At 39.2% G+C, this 16,704-nt stretch overlaps 1 protein-coding gene across 1 annotated transcript in view; it reads left to right on the top strand.

Moving 5' to 3' along the window:
- invs (inversin) overlaps window positions 1–16,704 on the top strand; it is a 155,541-nt gene that overhangs the window by 47,848 nt on the left and 90,989 nt on the right. The window contains exon 7 of the mRNA XM_048608231.1: window positions 1,212–1,318. Within this exon, the coding sequence (XP_048464188.1) occupies window positions 1,212–1,318 (107 nt within the window). The remainder of the gene's footprint in view (window positions 1–1,211; window positions 1,319–16,704) is intronic.

Below are 16,704 nucleotides of genomic sequence, written 5' to 3' on the forward strand. Positions count from 1 at the left end.
CTCCACACCTTGTTATCTTGGATTCTCTAGTGAATGTTTTTCAGTAGCAGAAACTGCACATTTGGCTCATGTCAAGCTAACTACTGTCTGCCTTCTTCACTACCCTTTCTGTCTGTGCTGACATCTTCAGAAATCTATTGACTTGTACACCAAGGTCTCTTTGTTCCTCAGTACTCCCAAGGAACCTAACACTCATTGTGTATATCCTTCCTTAATTAGACCTTCCAAAATGCATCGACTTGCACTTATCAGGAATCAATTCCATCTTCAGTTGCTGTACCTAATTTACCAGCTGATCAATATCAGACTCTAGCCTGAGACCATCCTCCTCACTGTCAACAACACGCCTAAATTTTGTGTCATCTGTAGACTTACTGATTATACCTTCTATATTCACATACAAGTCATTAACATACATAACAGCAAGGATTCCACAATAGTTTGTTCCAGGAAACTGTTATGAAAGGAATTCATCAGTGCGTTTTCCAGATGACTTTTCCAATCTCCATTCTGTATAAACTCTGCAGGTTCAGCAGTATCTGTGGAAAAAGAAACTGAGTTAACATTTCAAGTCCAATATAAGCCCAGCATCCACAGAACTTTGCTTTCATTCCTGGCAGTTCACGTGTGCAGAGAATTGAAACTGAGACGGAGGCTGAGAACTTCCTTTCCTGTCGTTTTTTGCAGCATTGCAAGCAAGGTCTTCATCTGTTGCCCGTCACTAATTGCCTTTGAATTGAATGGCTTGCGAAGCCATTTAATACAGCAGATAAGAGGCGACCATACAGCTTAGGACTGGAGATTCATGTAGGCCAGACTAACAAAGAACAGCCAGTTTCCTTCCCTAAAGAACATTAGTGAACTCTTTACAATGATTCTGTTGAGAATCCTCCTAGTGGAGGCTCAGTTATATAATTTTGAGCAACCAAACCATCCCACCGGTCCCTGAGCAATGTTATCAGAGCAGAGATACTCAGAATTGTTTGGCACCTGTATTTTCTCTTCTCTGTCACTGGAAAATGAACATCATCTGGATGTAACAAAGGAAAGATTATATCTAATTAGATAATTAAAAATTCAGAATTACCAAGTGGTCACCATGAAGAAGACTGAAACAGTAAAATTGTTTTCTATATGTTTGAGAAGCAAGTTGATTTATATTCTCAAGTACAAATCAGTGATTACTCTATACAAATGGTCTTGTCTTTCAGGGACGGACAGCACTCCATTGGTCTTGCAACAATGGTTACCTGGAGGCTGTTAAGCTTCTGTTGGGCTATAGTGCCTTTCCTAATCATATGGAGATCAATGAAGAGAGGTAACGCATGAATGCTCTCACTCAACTTGTTTTTCATACTATTGGATCTGATTCAGTTAATTGTTATGATCACTGCTAATGTTATTATTGGACGAGTCAGATCCCAGGCTGAAACTCGGCTCGATAGATTTTTTTTTTAGATTTTAATGAGATAGTCTCTCACTGAAGCATAAGCATACAATGTTGCAGATTTATTCTAAAAATAAAATCGAAGTTTATTCCACAAGAAATGAAGATAAAATAGAACAGACATTTAAAGATTTTTAAAATCACAAAATAAAAATACGATCCCATTAATCTCAACAGACAGAAGCTACAATTCCCTACTCTATGCCATACAGGATTTGATTTAGCAATTCTCGGCCATGAGAAACTTCCTTAATTTATCATATAATCTAGTTTGTTATCTCTGTTTGAAATAGCCCTTCCAGAGTTTTAACCAAGCACTTCTGGTCTAGAATTTTAAGTAAACCCCTTACACTGACCCAACAAATTGTTAAAATTCTAAACTACCTTCACCTTTTCTCAGGAACAACTGCTTTACACATCCACCTTCAGCTAGGATCTCGACAGAATTGCCTGAACCGAAGCTAAAAACATCTCTTTTATTTCAAGCTATTGGTGTTTACCCAAACCAAAAAAATTGTAGGATCTTCTATCTGAAACTTTAATGTGCTGCACTGTTTACTTTGTTCACTCGTAAACTCTCACAATATAAATAAAAATCCCATTAATCTCCAAGATGTCTTTCTACTGTTTCAAAAATTACCCTGGCTATAGTAATTCGTACAAGTTAATCATTAAACACCTTCAGACACACAGCCCATTTGTCGCTTGTTTAACTTCAAAGATCCAAACTCAAAAATTAAATGATATCAAATGTAAATAATTCAACCACCATACATCACAGAATGAATCAATAATTTTTAAAAGTTGCCCCTCATAAAATAACATTCATTTGAAGCTTTTGAACTGAGTTGGCATTTTGAACTGAGAGTTAAGTGGACACTCATTTTCCTTTGGGATGCAAAAGGGTGCATTAGTTCAGCAGACTGTCCATCAATAAGTATTTAAATCTAACTCAGACTGGCAAACTATAGGGTTGGCAAGGTCATTTGAAGCATTTTTAACCAAGTTTCTAGTCAGTGTTAGTCTACAGAATTAAGGTATTCATAACTTGTGTTCTTTGACACCATTTCAAAGATTCTGTGTATAAGAAATGGGGATGTTACACTGGGCAAGTCAAGGTACATTTTAATATTAGAATTAGAATGCCTTATTTGGGAAGGATAAAGGGGCTGCTGGTGACTTATTCTCATAATGATTTTCAGTTCCCTATACTTTTAGGAGTGTCTTTGTTAGCTTTGATATCTCTGTAATTTTTTAATAATATCCGTGTTTCTATCTATATCTTTGGAAGGAAATCAATAAAACGTTGCTGTTTGCAACTAAGCAATTGTTTTGTAAATGTCTTTCTCTATCACAACAATAGCTTGCACGTATATAGTGCATTTGGCATAGGAAAACTTTTCAAGTTGCTTAATAGGAGCACAATAATAAGACAAAAATATACGTCAAGACAAGGAAGGTGAGAATAGGATAAGGTCTAAATGAAAGCGTGATCAAATCAATACAGTTTAAGGATTGCCCTAAAGCAGCAGAGAAAAATAAGTGGAGAGGTTTAAGAAGTGAATTCCAAACCCTGGATGACTGAATGCATGACTTCCTGTGGCAGAATGAAGAGAATGGTCAGGATGGGCAACAGGACAGAGTTACAGGAACACAGCATTCTTAGAGGATTGCAGAAATGGAAGAGATTACAAAGATGGGGAGTCAGATAGGACATGAAGGAATTTCAACATGCGGATAAATTAAAAATTGAGATATTGGTCACCTGAGAGCCAATGAAGTTTGATCATGATTGTATTGAGTGGTGGAGGAGGCTCAAGGGGCCAAATGGTCTACTCCTACTCTGTTTCTTATGTTGTCATATTTTTACAGCACTACTCTTTTATGGCAAAATCAGCAGAAAACCTTATAGTTTGCAGTAACTTTAAAGTGAAGACTCTACATTTGTTTAAATAGGATATATTTTTAGCTGATAGATTTTCAGAAGATGCACCATTACTTTTAGTACTTATACTGCCTCCAAGACTAAACAAAATTAAGCCACTTTCAGAGCAGTCTTCAAACCAGTTTGGGACAAGGACTGTCTTTGAGTTGTGACAATTAAGTATAAATTATTTGGACAATTCTTCCTATTACTGTGTAATGACTGACTTAAAACAGGTCTGTGTTTGCTACGGTTGTAGACAGATGGACCAAAATACCTCACAATTTTAAAGAAACACATGAAATAAACAAAAATATAATGAGAAAAAACTAACAAAGACTCCAAGTCTGAAAACAGGTTTGTGGTACATATACTGAATTGATGACAGCTGTGGCAGTATTCAAGCTTTCTAATTCCAGTAAATATGTTCTTAATTATTGCAACTAGTTTAACAACATTAAAAAAAACTTAACAACACTAAAAGAAAAACATGGTTTCCTCTTAAAGCGAGACGTAAATGGGGTGCATCAACTGCAGTTTAATGTTAGGTGTGTCACAATACTTGCTCCCCGTGTTGCAGCTTTCAGTTGGTGATTCAAGAACAGCTTTAGCAGAGCGTTCAGATTATATTGTTGTCAGTCTTTTGGGTCTATTTCGGAGGTTACCAGCAGAGGTTTCTGGCCACATGGATTGATTGCAGAGGATTAGAACAGACTTTATGGGTATAGAAAAATCTGCCTCGATTCATCTGTATTACTTTAGTGTGATGAATGATTTGGCAGGCTTTCTAAATCAAAATACAGTTTGATTTTCCCTTTCAATTTGTATTCTTGTGAAAGGTCCTGAGGAGTGCAAGATTAAAAGCTTTGACAAAATGTATCGTTTTTCAGCAGTACTCAATTTCTGTACTATTAAACAACTAAAGAAACTTTACCTGAACAATCCCAGAATTTTCTGCTCCCTTAAACAGCATAGACAATGGAGGGAAATGTGAGAAAATTATAATCTTGATATCAAGAAAAAGAAAATCCTTACTTGCTGCAGAATCTCACGAATTAGCAGTGACTACCTTATTTTCATGCACTTCATTTTTATCACCTTCCCTATGAAACTAGACAACACCAGTTCCCAACATGTAAGTCAGAGCAGTTACCTTGTGGTAGCAGCTTGCCATTTGCTTCTCCAGGCCTTCAACTGACTTTGTCTGTGTCACATTGTCCCTGCATGTCCTCGGGCACCATCCTCCTCCATCCTTTGTTCACTTGAGTCAGCATCAACAAAAACCAGCCTCACCATTTCAACATGCCTGCTTTCAGCGTTTGAGTGAAGATTTGTAGCTTGGGTGCTGGTTATAGATGTTGGCGTGTTTGCCGAGCTGGGAGGTTTGCTAGCAAATATTTCGTCCCCTTACTAGGTGACATCCTCAGTGCTGTGGAGCCTCCTGTGAAGCGCTGTTGTCTTGTCCCGGTTCAAACTTATATGGTCTGGCTTTTGCTGTTTCTGGTAGGTGCCAGTTCTAGTTGTGCGGTGTAATGGTTCGTGTATCAGGCCTAATTCAATATGTTTGCTGAAAGAGTCCGCGGATGAATGTCAAGCCTCCAAGAATTCCCTGGCCGTCTTCTGCTTGGCTTGTCCTATGATAATAGTGTTGTCCCAGTTGAAAGTGTGGTTTTTCTCATCTGTGTGTATTGAAACCAAGGACATCTGGTCGTGTTGTTTAGTTGCTAGCTGGTGTTCGTGGATGCGGGTTGCTATTTGTCTGCCTGTTTGTCCCACATAGTGTTTTGTGCAATAAACACATTGAATTAGACCTGATATACTGACCATTACAATGCACAACCAGAACTGGCACCTACCGGAAGCAGCAAAAACTGGACCATATAAATTCGAACTGGTACAAGACAATAGCGCTTCACAGGAGGCTCCACAGCACTGAAGATGTCACCTAGTAAGAGGACGAACGTCTGCTATCAAACCTCCCAGCTCGGCGAACACATCAACATCTATATGCCTGCTTTCAAACCATTTCAGGACTTGGTTTTGGAATACAGGGAAGAGTATGACATGCATTCTTCTGCCATGTTGTTCAGCACACAGGGACACATGGGCAACCGTGCACCTACACAGCATGCATCTTATGGTTCTTAGCTTCATTTCTTCAGCGCTCACTCGCTTTGCGCTTACTTGCACAAGCTTTAGTGGCTTACATTACTTTTCACCATATAGGCTCTTCACTGTTGGGTTACATTCTGACAGACTCTGTGGCTTGTATTGCCTTTTAATGCAAATGGAGAGACATGCAGTTTGTCACAGTTTGGAGCACTGAACAAAGGGGTGGACAGGTCATTATACAGCACCATGCTATTTCAATGTCATAGCAACAGCACTAGCCAGCAGGTTACATGCCAGGCATATTGCATATGCTTCAACCAAATGGCCATTACTGATCTGAGGATGAAGATGAAGATCAGGACATTGATGAAGAAGGACATCCAAGAGAAAATAATAGAGCAATGCATCAGCCAGTTTTGAGAAGTCAAAGCTAATTTCGTTGAAGCCTGTTTCCAGAATGAATGCGCTGGATTTAGACTTCCATTAATTGTGTAATTTTCACTTCATTAAATGGCAAGCAACCTATGTTTAGTGCATCGTATACATGGACCTGGTTATCTTTGCAGTTCCTGAACTTTCCTTTTTCTAAACCAGCGTTCCTTATCCATGCGATTGAATACTTGTATTTATGTTTCCTTAAATATGGCCAAAAATGGAGAAGATATTTATTGATATTTAATGTGTTACCCACTTTTTTCTCACATTTCCTGTGAGAATTCCAAAACATAGCACAAGCATTGGGAGGTAGCATTCTAAACTCTGTACAAATCATTGACCTTCTGCACACAATCTTTCATTGTACCATTGATAGGCTTGTGAGTGAAGGTGGCTGATGTACAACTTAGGTTTCTAATCTGAGGCACTTCTCTATACTGGGGGCTTCTTTCAATGGGGTCAGAAGCTGTGTTACCGATGTTGGATTTGGTCTCCTGAGCAATACTCCAGCATTGACTATCCTTCCAAAAATGCAAATGCAAAGGTAGATGTAAGTGTAGTCAAAATGGTTTTGGTGTTATTGATTTGGTTGGCTTTTCAGGAAACTCTTCCTCATCTGAATTATGAAGCATGGTTGTGACTTCAAAAAAATCATTTTCCTTATCGCTTTGAACAGTGTGATTTAAATTGCCCCATAAATGTAATGAAGTGAAAGTATTGGTCAGTTAAAAAAAAATACAAAAGTGGTTTTCTTATCAACAAAATTAATAAATATAAGAAGAAAATTGCAATTGACAGGCAAAGGAAACATTTCCTTAATAGGAGCCTACCAGGACTGATTAATACCCCAATTTTATAATATAACATTGTGGGCACTCGAGGGCCCAGCATGGAGAATCAATAATGGAGGGGAACTCCCAACAATCCTGAAGCAGTCATGCTCGCAGAAGAATCCATGTTGCAGAACTCCTCAATATAAAATATATCTTCAGTCTCAATATTACCTCAGTCTAGAGCAAAGTTGAAATGCACTTAACAGGAGAAAAATTATAAAACTTCCCTAGCAAATGGAGTTCCTGCCGAAATTCTGAAATTGAGCAGAGGTATGCGCCAAGCACAACTTCACATCCTCCAGTTGAGAAGGAGTGCATGCCAGGAAATCTCAGAGCAGATGGAATTGGGCCTTGGATGGAGAGTAATTTCTTAAGTGTGTACAAGAAAAATTTCTGATTCAGTATGTGAATGTACCTACTAGAGAAGGTGCAAAACTTGACCTAGTCTTGGGAAATACGGCAGGGCAGGTGACTGAGGTGTCAGTGGGGGAGCACTTTGGGGCCAGTGACCATAATTCTATTCGTTTTAAAATAGTGGCGGAAAAGGATAGTCCGGATCTAAAAGTTAAAGTTCTAAACTGGGGGAAGGCCAATTTGGCGGTGTTAGGCAAGGACGTTCAAAAGTTGATTGGGGGCGAGTGTTTGCAGTTAAAGGGACTGCTGGAAAATGGGAAGCATTCAAAAATGAGATAACGAGAGTCCAGAGACAGTATGTTCCTGTTAGGGTGAAGGGCAAGGCTGGTAGGTGTAGGGAATGCTGGATAACGAGAGAAATTGGTCAAGAATAAGAAGGAAGCATATGTTAGGAGAGCAGAAATCAAGTAATTCCCTAGAAGAGTATAAAGGCAGTAGGACTACACTTAAGAGGGAAATCAAAAGAGCAAAAAGGGGACATGAGATAACTTTGACAAATAGAGTTAAATAGAATCCAGAGGGATTCTGCAAATACATTAAGGACAAAAGGGTAACTAGGGAGAGAATATGCCCCCTTAAAGATCAGCAAGGCCACCCATGTATGGAACCGCAGGACATGGGGGAACTGCCAAATGACAGGCAAAGGAAACATTTCCTTAATAGGAGCCTACCAGGACTGATTAATACCCCAATTTTATAATATAACATTGTGGGCACTCGAGGGCCCAACATGGAGAATCAATGTTTACTGTGGAGAAGGATATGGAAGATAGAGAATGTGGCGAAATAAATAGGGACATCTTCAAAAATTCCATATTACACAAGAGGAGGTACTAGATGTCTTAAAATGCATAAAGGTGGACAAATCCCCAGGACTTGATCAGGTGTAACCTAGAACTGTGGTGAGCTAGGGAAGTGATTGTTGGGCTCCTTGCTGAGATACTAATATCATTTATAACCACAGGTGAGGTGCCGGAAGACTGGAGGTTGGCTAATGTGGTGCCTCTATTTAAGAAAGGTGATAAGGAAAAATGGAACTATAGACCTGTAGGCCTGACATTGGAAGTGGGCAAGTTGTTGAAGGGAATCTTGAGGGACAGGATTTACATGTATTTGGAAAGGAGAGAACTGATTAGAGATAGTCAACATAGCTTTGTATGTGGGAAATCGTGTCTCACAAACTTAATTGAGTTTTTTGAAGAAGTAACAAAGAGAGTTGATGAGGGCAGAGCGGTGGACATTATCTATATGGACTTCAGTAAGGCATTCGACAAGGTTCCTCACAGTATACTGGTTAGCAAGGTTAGATTGCACAGAATAGAGGGAGAATTAGCTACTTGTGGCTCAAAGTTGGTGTTGGAGGGTTTCTTTACAGACTGGAGGCCTGTGACCAGTGGTATGCCACAAGGATCAGTGCTTGGTCCACTGCTTTTTGTTATTTATATAAATGATTTGGACATAAACATAGAAGATATGGTTAGTAAGTTTGCAGATAACACCAAAATTGGAGGTATAGTGCATAGTGAAGAAGGTTACCTCAGAATACAACAGGACCTTGATCAGATGGGCTAATGGTCTGAGGAGTGGCAGATGGAGTTTAATTTAAATAAATGTGAGGTGCTGCATTTTGGCAAGGCAAATCAGGGCAGGACTTATACGCTTAATGGTAAGGTCCTAGGGAGTGTTGCTGAATAAAAAGTGCAGGTTCATAGTTCCTCGAAAGTGGAGTCACAGGCAGGTAGGATAGTGAAGAAGACATTTGGTATGCTTGCCTTTATTTGTCAGTGCATTGAGTGTAGGAGTTGGGAGGCCATGTTGTGGCCATGCAGGTCATTGGTTAGGCTACTATTGGAATACTGCGTGCAATTCAGGTCTCCCTGCTATAAGAAGGATGTGGTGAAACTCAAAAGGGCTCAGAAAAGATTTACAAGGATGTTGCCAGGGTTTGAGCTATAGGGAAAGGCTGATTATACTGGAGCTATTTTCCCTGGAGCATTGGAGGTTTATAAAATCATAAGGGGCATGGATAGGGTAAATAGATATGGTCTTTTCCCCAGGTTGGGGGAGTCCAAAACTAGAGGGCATAGATTGAGGTGAGAGGAGAAAGATTTACAAAGGACCTAAGGGGTAACTTTTTCATACAGAGGGTGGTGCATGTATGGAATGAGCTGCCAGAGGAAGTGGGGGAGGCTGGTACACTTATAACATGTAAAAGGCATCTGATGGGTATATGAATAGAAAGCGTTTAGAGGGATATGGGCTAAACGTTCGCAAATGGGACTACATTTATTTAGGATATCTGGTCGGCGTGGACAAGTTGGGTTAAGGGTCTGTTTTCGTGCTGTGTATCTCTATGACTCTATGAATCTAATTGTGACTGCACTCAAGAAGAGAAATAAATTTGATTGCAGTAAATACAGAATACTCTCCCTGATATCTGCTTCAATGAAAACAAAGTCATGCCTTCTCCCATTGGCTGAAGAATTCCTTCCAGGGTCACAGTGTGGTTTTCAACCATCAAGAGACACAACAGATATAATCTTTAGCAAGTGATAAATCCAAAATGCAAGGAATAGTGCTAACCACAGCCTACGGCATTTTCATCCTCACTTAAGCTTTTGATTCTGTCAATTTAGAAAGTTGGTAAAGTGTCTTCCTCCAATTTGGCTTCCCTCTGAAATTTTCCACCGCCTTCTATCTACTCCACACTGGCAATCCAACTGTGATCTTCACCAATGGAACCACCACAGACTCTGACTCAGTGAAGACTAAGTCAAACTAGTCTGTGTGTTGCACCAGCCTTCTTCTCCATTTTCCACTCAGCAATACTGCACCTCCCTCCAAAAAATTACCAATAAGCATGGCGATAATTTCCTGAATAGAAGGGAAACTGTTCAACCTACACCACCTTCAATCCAAAACCAGTATCATTGCAATGTTAGTCATGGAGTTTCAGTACGCAGGTAGCGCTTATGTGTGTGCTTACTTGGGCTGTAAGTCAGTGTCAATTCCTTCTCCACAGCTAAAGAGAAGATATACCCTTCAGTAAACCAAGAAAACTAAGATCCTTGTCTAACTAGTTCCAACAGCATCAAGGCGCTTCTCACTCAAAAAGCAGCTCCATTAAACAGGACATGTCATTTGTACGCCTGATACCAGACTCCCAAAGCAGCTGATCTTAACAGAACTCAGTTGCTGCAGAAGATTTTCAAGAGGACAAGAAAACCCTTTAGAGGTGCCCTCAAAGCAATTGTCGACCCTTGGGAGTCCCTGGCTTGTGACTGACCAAAATAGGAAAGGTACCAAACTGAAGATTTGCAGCTGGGGTACTATGTACAATACTAGTCACCATACTTATGGAAGGCTGTTAATGCATTGGAAGCAGTTTACTGACCGTTTACTAGACTAATATGAAAGATGGCAACAGTGGAGTAGACTCGTCCACTCGGCCCACTTTTATTTTTCTTTTTCGTCATCTTTTCTTGTTATTCTTTTCTTTAGTGTTTTTTTTTCTATTTACTTACCTTCTGGAGAGAGCTCAGTCGTGGAGACAGCAACAGTGACGGCATTGCGACTTTGTTGGGCCCAGAGCGTGGCAGCAGCAGGGGGCCTGGTTCAGGACTTTAACAGTCGGAGGTTAAGCCCAATGCAGGCAGAGAGCATGCAGTATGGCAGTGAGGGAGATTCTCTGACATCTGCGGTGAGAGCAAACAGCCTGAGATCTCCTGTTCAGCAGGATCAAAGCAGAGGAGATCAAGCCCTTGTAGGGAGTGCAAGCCCAGCATGGCTAAGCACTTAAGAACTTTTCACTTTATTTCTTTATTTTTCTACTTAATACTAAGAAGGATGGTAATGTTTAACTTCTAACTTTGTTTCTTTATTTTTCTACTTTGTATCTAAGATTTTGTACCTAGGTACCTTTGTACCTAAGATGGCACAGGGAATGGCAACATTTTCCACTTTTCACAGTCCTCCTGTACTTCTGAACTTGAGTGCACATGGCAATAAAATCTAATTCTGTTTCTAATTCTAATAACTGGAATGAGCAAATTGCCTATTGAGGAAAGACTAGAGAGGCTTGGCCTATTTCCTGTAGGGTTTAGAAGAGTCAGAGGTGACTTATATGAAACATACAAGAACCTGAGGGGACTAGGTAGATGTTGAAAGGATATTTCCTCATGTGGAAGAATATAGAACTAGGAGTCATAGTCTAAAATAAAGGGTCATCCATTTAAGACAGTGATAAAGAAACATGTTTTTCATTCATAGGGTTGTGAGTCTTTGGAATTCCCTTGCTCAAAAGGCAGTGGATGCAGAATCTTTAAATGTTTTAAAGGCACAGGTAGATAGCCTTTGATTATAAAGGGAATGAAAGATTATCGAGATACGCAAGACTGTAGAATTGAAATTGAAATCAGATCAGCCATGGTCTTATTCAGTGGCGGAGCAGGTTCGAAGGACCCAGTGGCCTTCTCTTATTTTTTGTCGTATGTTCAAATGCAACTGGAGACATTCTGTGAACATGCAGATACTAAGTTAAGGCAGTGTCAATAGTACAGAAACTTCAGATAAGTGCCTCACATGTGACAGTGTCTGCAGATTACACGTTATCATCCATCCCAGAATCCATTGAACAGTGTGGAAGCAATTCATCCTCCATTCAAAGGGACTATCTAAGAAGAAGAACATAGAAGAAGAAGCTGTGAGTTCGAAGTGCAAATTTTCTCACTGTACCTAATAAAATTGTGATAACTGTAGTTTTAGATAAAATTTGAGCATCATTTGTACATTTCCAATTATTTACTTCAGAAAATTTTATTCAGATAAGGAACATGACATCTTGCAAATGGACTATAGGACCAAGATTAAAGAATGTAGGGAACAAAATAAAACTTAAAAAATTATAAAGGTATGTCTACTACAAACTAGGAGTCCATGATGATCTAATAAGTAAATAAATGGTTTATTGTGATTTATATTGTCATGTTTTTCTTCCCTTGACCCTCGCCAAACTAGCCCTTGTAGGGAGTGTAAGTAAGCTTCAGTAAACTCTTGAAACAATTACTGATGAAGAGTGACTTTTTTTTAAGTAACAAGGTGAGCAATTGAATAACTGTCTTGTTTATCTTTTATTCTGGAAAACAGAACAGCATCTTGGAACATGAGAAGAAATTTATATTGCACCTTTTATAACCTCAGAAAAGAAAAATCCCAAAACACTTCACAATTTATCTTTAAAGTTAATGTTGCATTAACTTTAGCTAATTTGTGTGCAGCAAGTCACACAAACAGCAAAGAGAGAATGATTTGCTAATCTATTTTAGTTTTGGCTGATTGAGGGATAAATATTGGCCAAAAAGCCATTGGGCCAATTGTCACTGTGCGAGCTCTTCGAAACAGCAGTCATGCTTAATCTAACATTCCTTTTTTTGGTCTATAACATTGCATGTTTGTTATCCTCAAGAACCTGTTGAACTTCACTGTTTGAAAACCTACTTGAGTGACAAGGTTTCTCCTCATTGTTCCTCCAGATCTATGCAGTTTTTCTTTATTTCGATGACATTTAGTTATTAAAACATTCACCAGCTGAATGACTGTGTTTCCATGATTCTAACTGCAGTGTTACTTTTCAGATAATGCCACTGAGTATATTAGTAACATCTGAGAGGGTAGATGAGGCCTTGAATTTAATGTCCCATCTCAGAAACAGAACCTCCAACAATGCAGTGCTCCCTCAGTGCTGCACTGCACTGGAGCCAAAGTTATTTGCTCAGGTCTCTAGGGCTTCTGACTTAGATGCAAGAGTGCTGCTATGCAAACAAAGCTGAGACCTGCAGTTTGATTGTGTCGTTTGATGTGATGAACTGATCCCTGTCTGACTGCTACTACAAGTTGTAAATATTGCAATGCATTTATCACAACAATAAATGTACCTGTCAGGTTAGAAGTTTTAAGATTATATAAAGAATAGATAAAATTGTGTTACTCTGCAAGATCTCTGATACATAAAATCTGATGACTAGCAAGTTAATTAATTCTACTGATTCTTTATTGCAAGTAAATGTGTTTTATGTAATGTGTTTTATTCCTCACACATTAAAGTCTGGCCCCCCGCCCATCCTGTTATTTATATTAATTAAGAAACACTCAGTAGATAGCTGTCCAACCAAAAGCTGAGTGACTTTAGCAGACATTGCTACTTACAGATGTAGAAATGTTTTCTTGTTAGTGGAATAGGTGTAAACAGGATTTTGATATCCTGCTTTATGGGAAAGTGCTTATATTGCCATATGCTACAGCATGGTGATGAACTGGGAAATGTTCAATGGAATTGTGCAAATTTTACAGGCAGTTTGGCAAGATGAAACAAGTTCACTTATAGCTAAAGTCAAAACGTAACTAGCAAAAAAAATGGTAAATGGATGTCCAAAAGCATCAGCCTGTGGCTCAATTCAAATTGAGCCTTTAGTGTGTCATCTGCAGGAAATACTGAGCTGTGAATGTTAATCAAGCATCCTGACGCAGCTAGCCAGAAGGATGTTTTTGATGCTACCATGTCCTTTTTACCCTTATGATGAGTTTCTCACTCTATTCCACTCCACTTCCATAATATTTCCCGCCTCTGATGCGCCTCAGTTTCTCTACTGCTGGAATTCTCATCCATGCTATTCCTACTTCCAGACCTCTTCATCCTCCACATATATTAACTCATCCAAAATACTGCTAGTTGTATTCTAAACTGCATTATTCATTCGTGTGTTCATAAGAAATAGGAGGAGTAGATCATACGGCATCTTGAATCTGCTTTACCATTCAATTCAATCATAGTTTGTCTTCTGCTTTCCATTCTCCTGATCATTCCTTATATTCTTGATTTCCCAAGATCACAAAAGTCTGCAAATATTCTCATTACATGTGGCGGACAAACCCCTCTGGGGTAGACACTTATAAACATGCCGCACTTAAGGGCGGCATGGTGGCTCAGTGGTTAGCACTGCTACCTCACAGCGCTAGGGACCCGCGTTCAATTCCATCTTTGGGTGACTGTATGTGTGGAGTTTGCATTTTCCAAAGATGTGCTAAATCGCCCATAGTGTTCAACGATGTGTAGGTTAGGCGCATTAGCCATGGGAAATGTAGAGTTACAGGGAAAAGGTAGAGCGATGGGTCTGGGTGGGATGTCCTTCGGAGGGTCAGTAGGACTTATGGGCCGAATGGTCTGTTTCCACACTGTAGGGATTCTATGAACATTTGCACCCCTCTAAAGAAGTCTTTCCTCAACTGCATCCAAAATAATCAGCCCTTTGTCCTGAAACGATAAGCCAAGACCACTCAGTGCCTTATCAGTCGCTTTAGGACCTTGCATGTTTCAATGTAATGACCTGGCATTCTATATTCCAGAACATGTAGACTTAATTGACTCAGCTTCTCATCATAAGACAACCCTCTCATTCCAGGGACTAATCTCATGAAAACTTATTGTTCTGCCTCCTATAAGTATACCTTTGGGAAAAAGAAAATATTTTTATGAGGAGTACACAACAGAGACAGATGTTCTTAACTAATTTTGATGACTTAAACATGTCGTCTAAATTCTCCATCATAAGTGCTAAGCTGGAAACAGTGCATAACAATCAAGGAACAGCTAACTCTGGGACGACGTTATTTTTACTGCACCTCATCAGCCAAAACCTCATGAGTTTATCTTTGTCGTCTTCCATATAATGAATTTCTAATTTGAACTGGGTTACTAGTGAGGGAGACGGAGTGGAAATGGTATAGTTCTTCAGCCAAAGGGAGCCCACGTGGAATGGGATGGGATGCCAGCATTTGTTGCCCATCCCTAATTAACCTTAAACTGAGTGACTTGTTAACTCATTTCAGAGAGCATTTGCGATACAGGTCAGGAGTTACATGTGGGTCAAACCAGGTCTAGGTGGAAAATTTCCTTCCCTAAAGGGAATTAGTGAACTAGAAGGGTTTTTATGACGATCAATGACAATTTTGTGGCACAATGATTGAGACTTGCTTTCAATTCCAGGTTTTATTAATTGAGTTCAGTTTCCACCAACTGTCACAGTAGGATTTGAATCAATGGCCCCTGAACATTAGCCTGAAATTTAGTTTAGTAGCCCAACTATGTTACCATTATGCTACCATCTTCTAGGTGGATACACATTAAAACACAAAACTTCAAAGGTGATCATCCATGGAATATTACCTGAACCACATTAAAATTGACATGGGGTCAAGCAGATTACAGAATTAAATGTGTGGCTCAAAGAGTGGTGTGTGAAGAAGTAGTTTCAATTCATGGAGCATTGGCATCTGTACTCAGGGAAGAGCGAGATATTTAGTTGGAATAGCTCTACTTATATTGGGCCAGGACTAATATTCTGGCCAATGTTATAACTAGGGTTGTGGACAGGATTTTAAACTAATACAGGAATTCAAGTGAAAGGAGATTTACAAAGACAAAGGTTGAAGCAATCGAACATTATAATGTATATAATGATGAGACAGTGAGACAGGAAGGCACAGATCATTTAACAGAATAGTAAAAAAAGATGAAATTAAAGATTTCTCATCTGAATGTAAAAAGCATCTACAAGAAAAAAGTTAGACGAACTAGTGGCACAAAAGGAGTATATAGTTTGGATTAATTGGCATTCTAGCAGACATAGATGAAAAGTGATCAATAAGTATTCCAAGGTACACGATATTTCAAAAATGCAGACAGATTGGCAAACAAAGAGGGATGGCCCTGACAATAAAGAATGATATAAGCACAGAAGTGACATTCATAAACATAAGGATTTGACCTCAGACCGTCACCTCAAAGCATAAGAGCAGGTGTGGTTTTCCCTCTAGTTGGTTCCTTCACCACCTGCTACAGACGCAATTTAGCAGCTATGTCCTATAGAATTTGACCAGTTCGATCAGTAGTGCTGCTGCTAAGCCATTCTTAGTGTGGATGTTGAAATTCCCCAGCCAGAGTATATTCTGAGCCATTTCCACCCTCCACAACAAATGTGGATTTGAAGGGAATTGATTCTGAAGGAGATTGATAGAGTAGACACTGAAGATTGTTTCGCTGGTTGAAGAATCTAAAATAGTCTCAAGATTAAAAAAAGCTGATTATTTAAGACTGAGTTATGGAGAAATTATTTCACTTAAAAGGTTGTGAATCTTTGGTAGTTGTGGATACCCCATTGTTGAGTATATTTAATGCTGTGATTGATATATTGAATGGGGGGAGCAGGCTCAGTGGGCTCAAAGATCTATTCTTGCTCCTGTGTCTTGTGTGTTACCAAACCTGCTTAGAACTTCCACCATGCAAATCTTTCACACTATGGAAAATGGGCACTCCTATAGTACTTAAATTGAAAGTCACCTCCACTATATTTGAAAATAAAGATAAGTAAATACCAAAGATTTCCAAGTCTTTTAGAGCTAACTATAGAAACAAAATTTGCAATTTTTCACATCCTTGTGACCAACTTTACAAATACTGCTTTTTATAAAAGTGTTTCTCTTCT

The sequence above is a fragment of the Rhincodon typus genome, chromosome 2 (assembly GCF_021869965.1).
Source record: "Rhincodon typus isolate 14 chromosome 2, sRhiTyp1.1, whole genome shotgun sequence".
NCBI classification, from domain to species: domain Eukaryota; kingdom Metazoa; phylum Chordata; class Chondrichthyes; order Orectolobiformes; family Rhincodontidae; genus Rhincodon; species Rhincodon typus.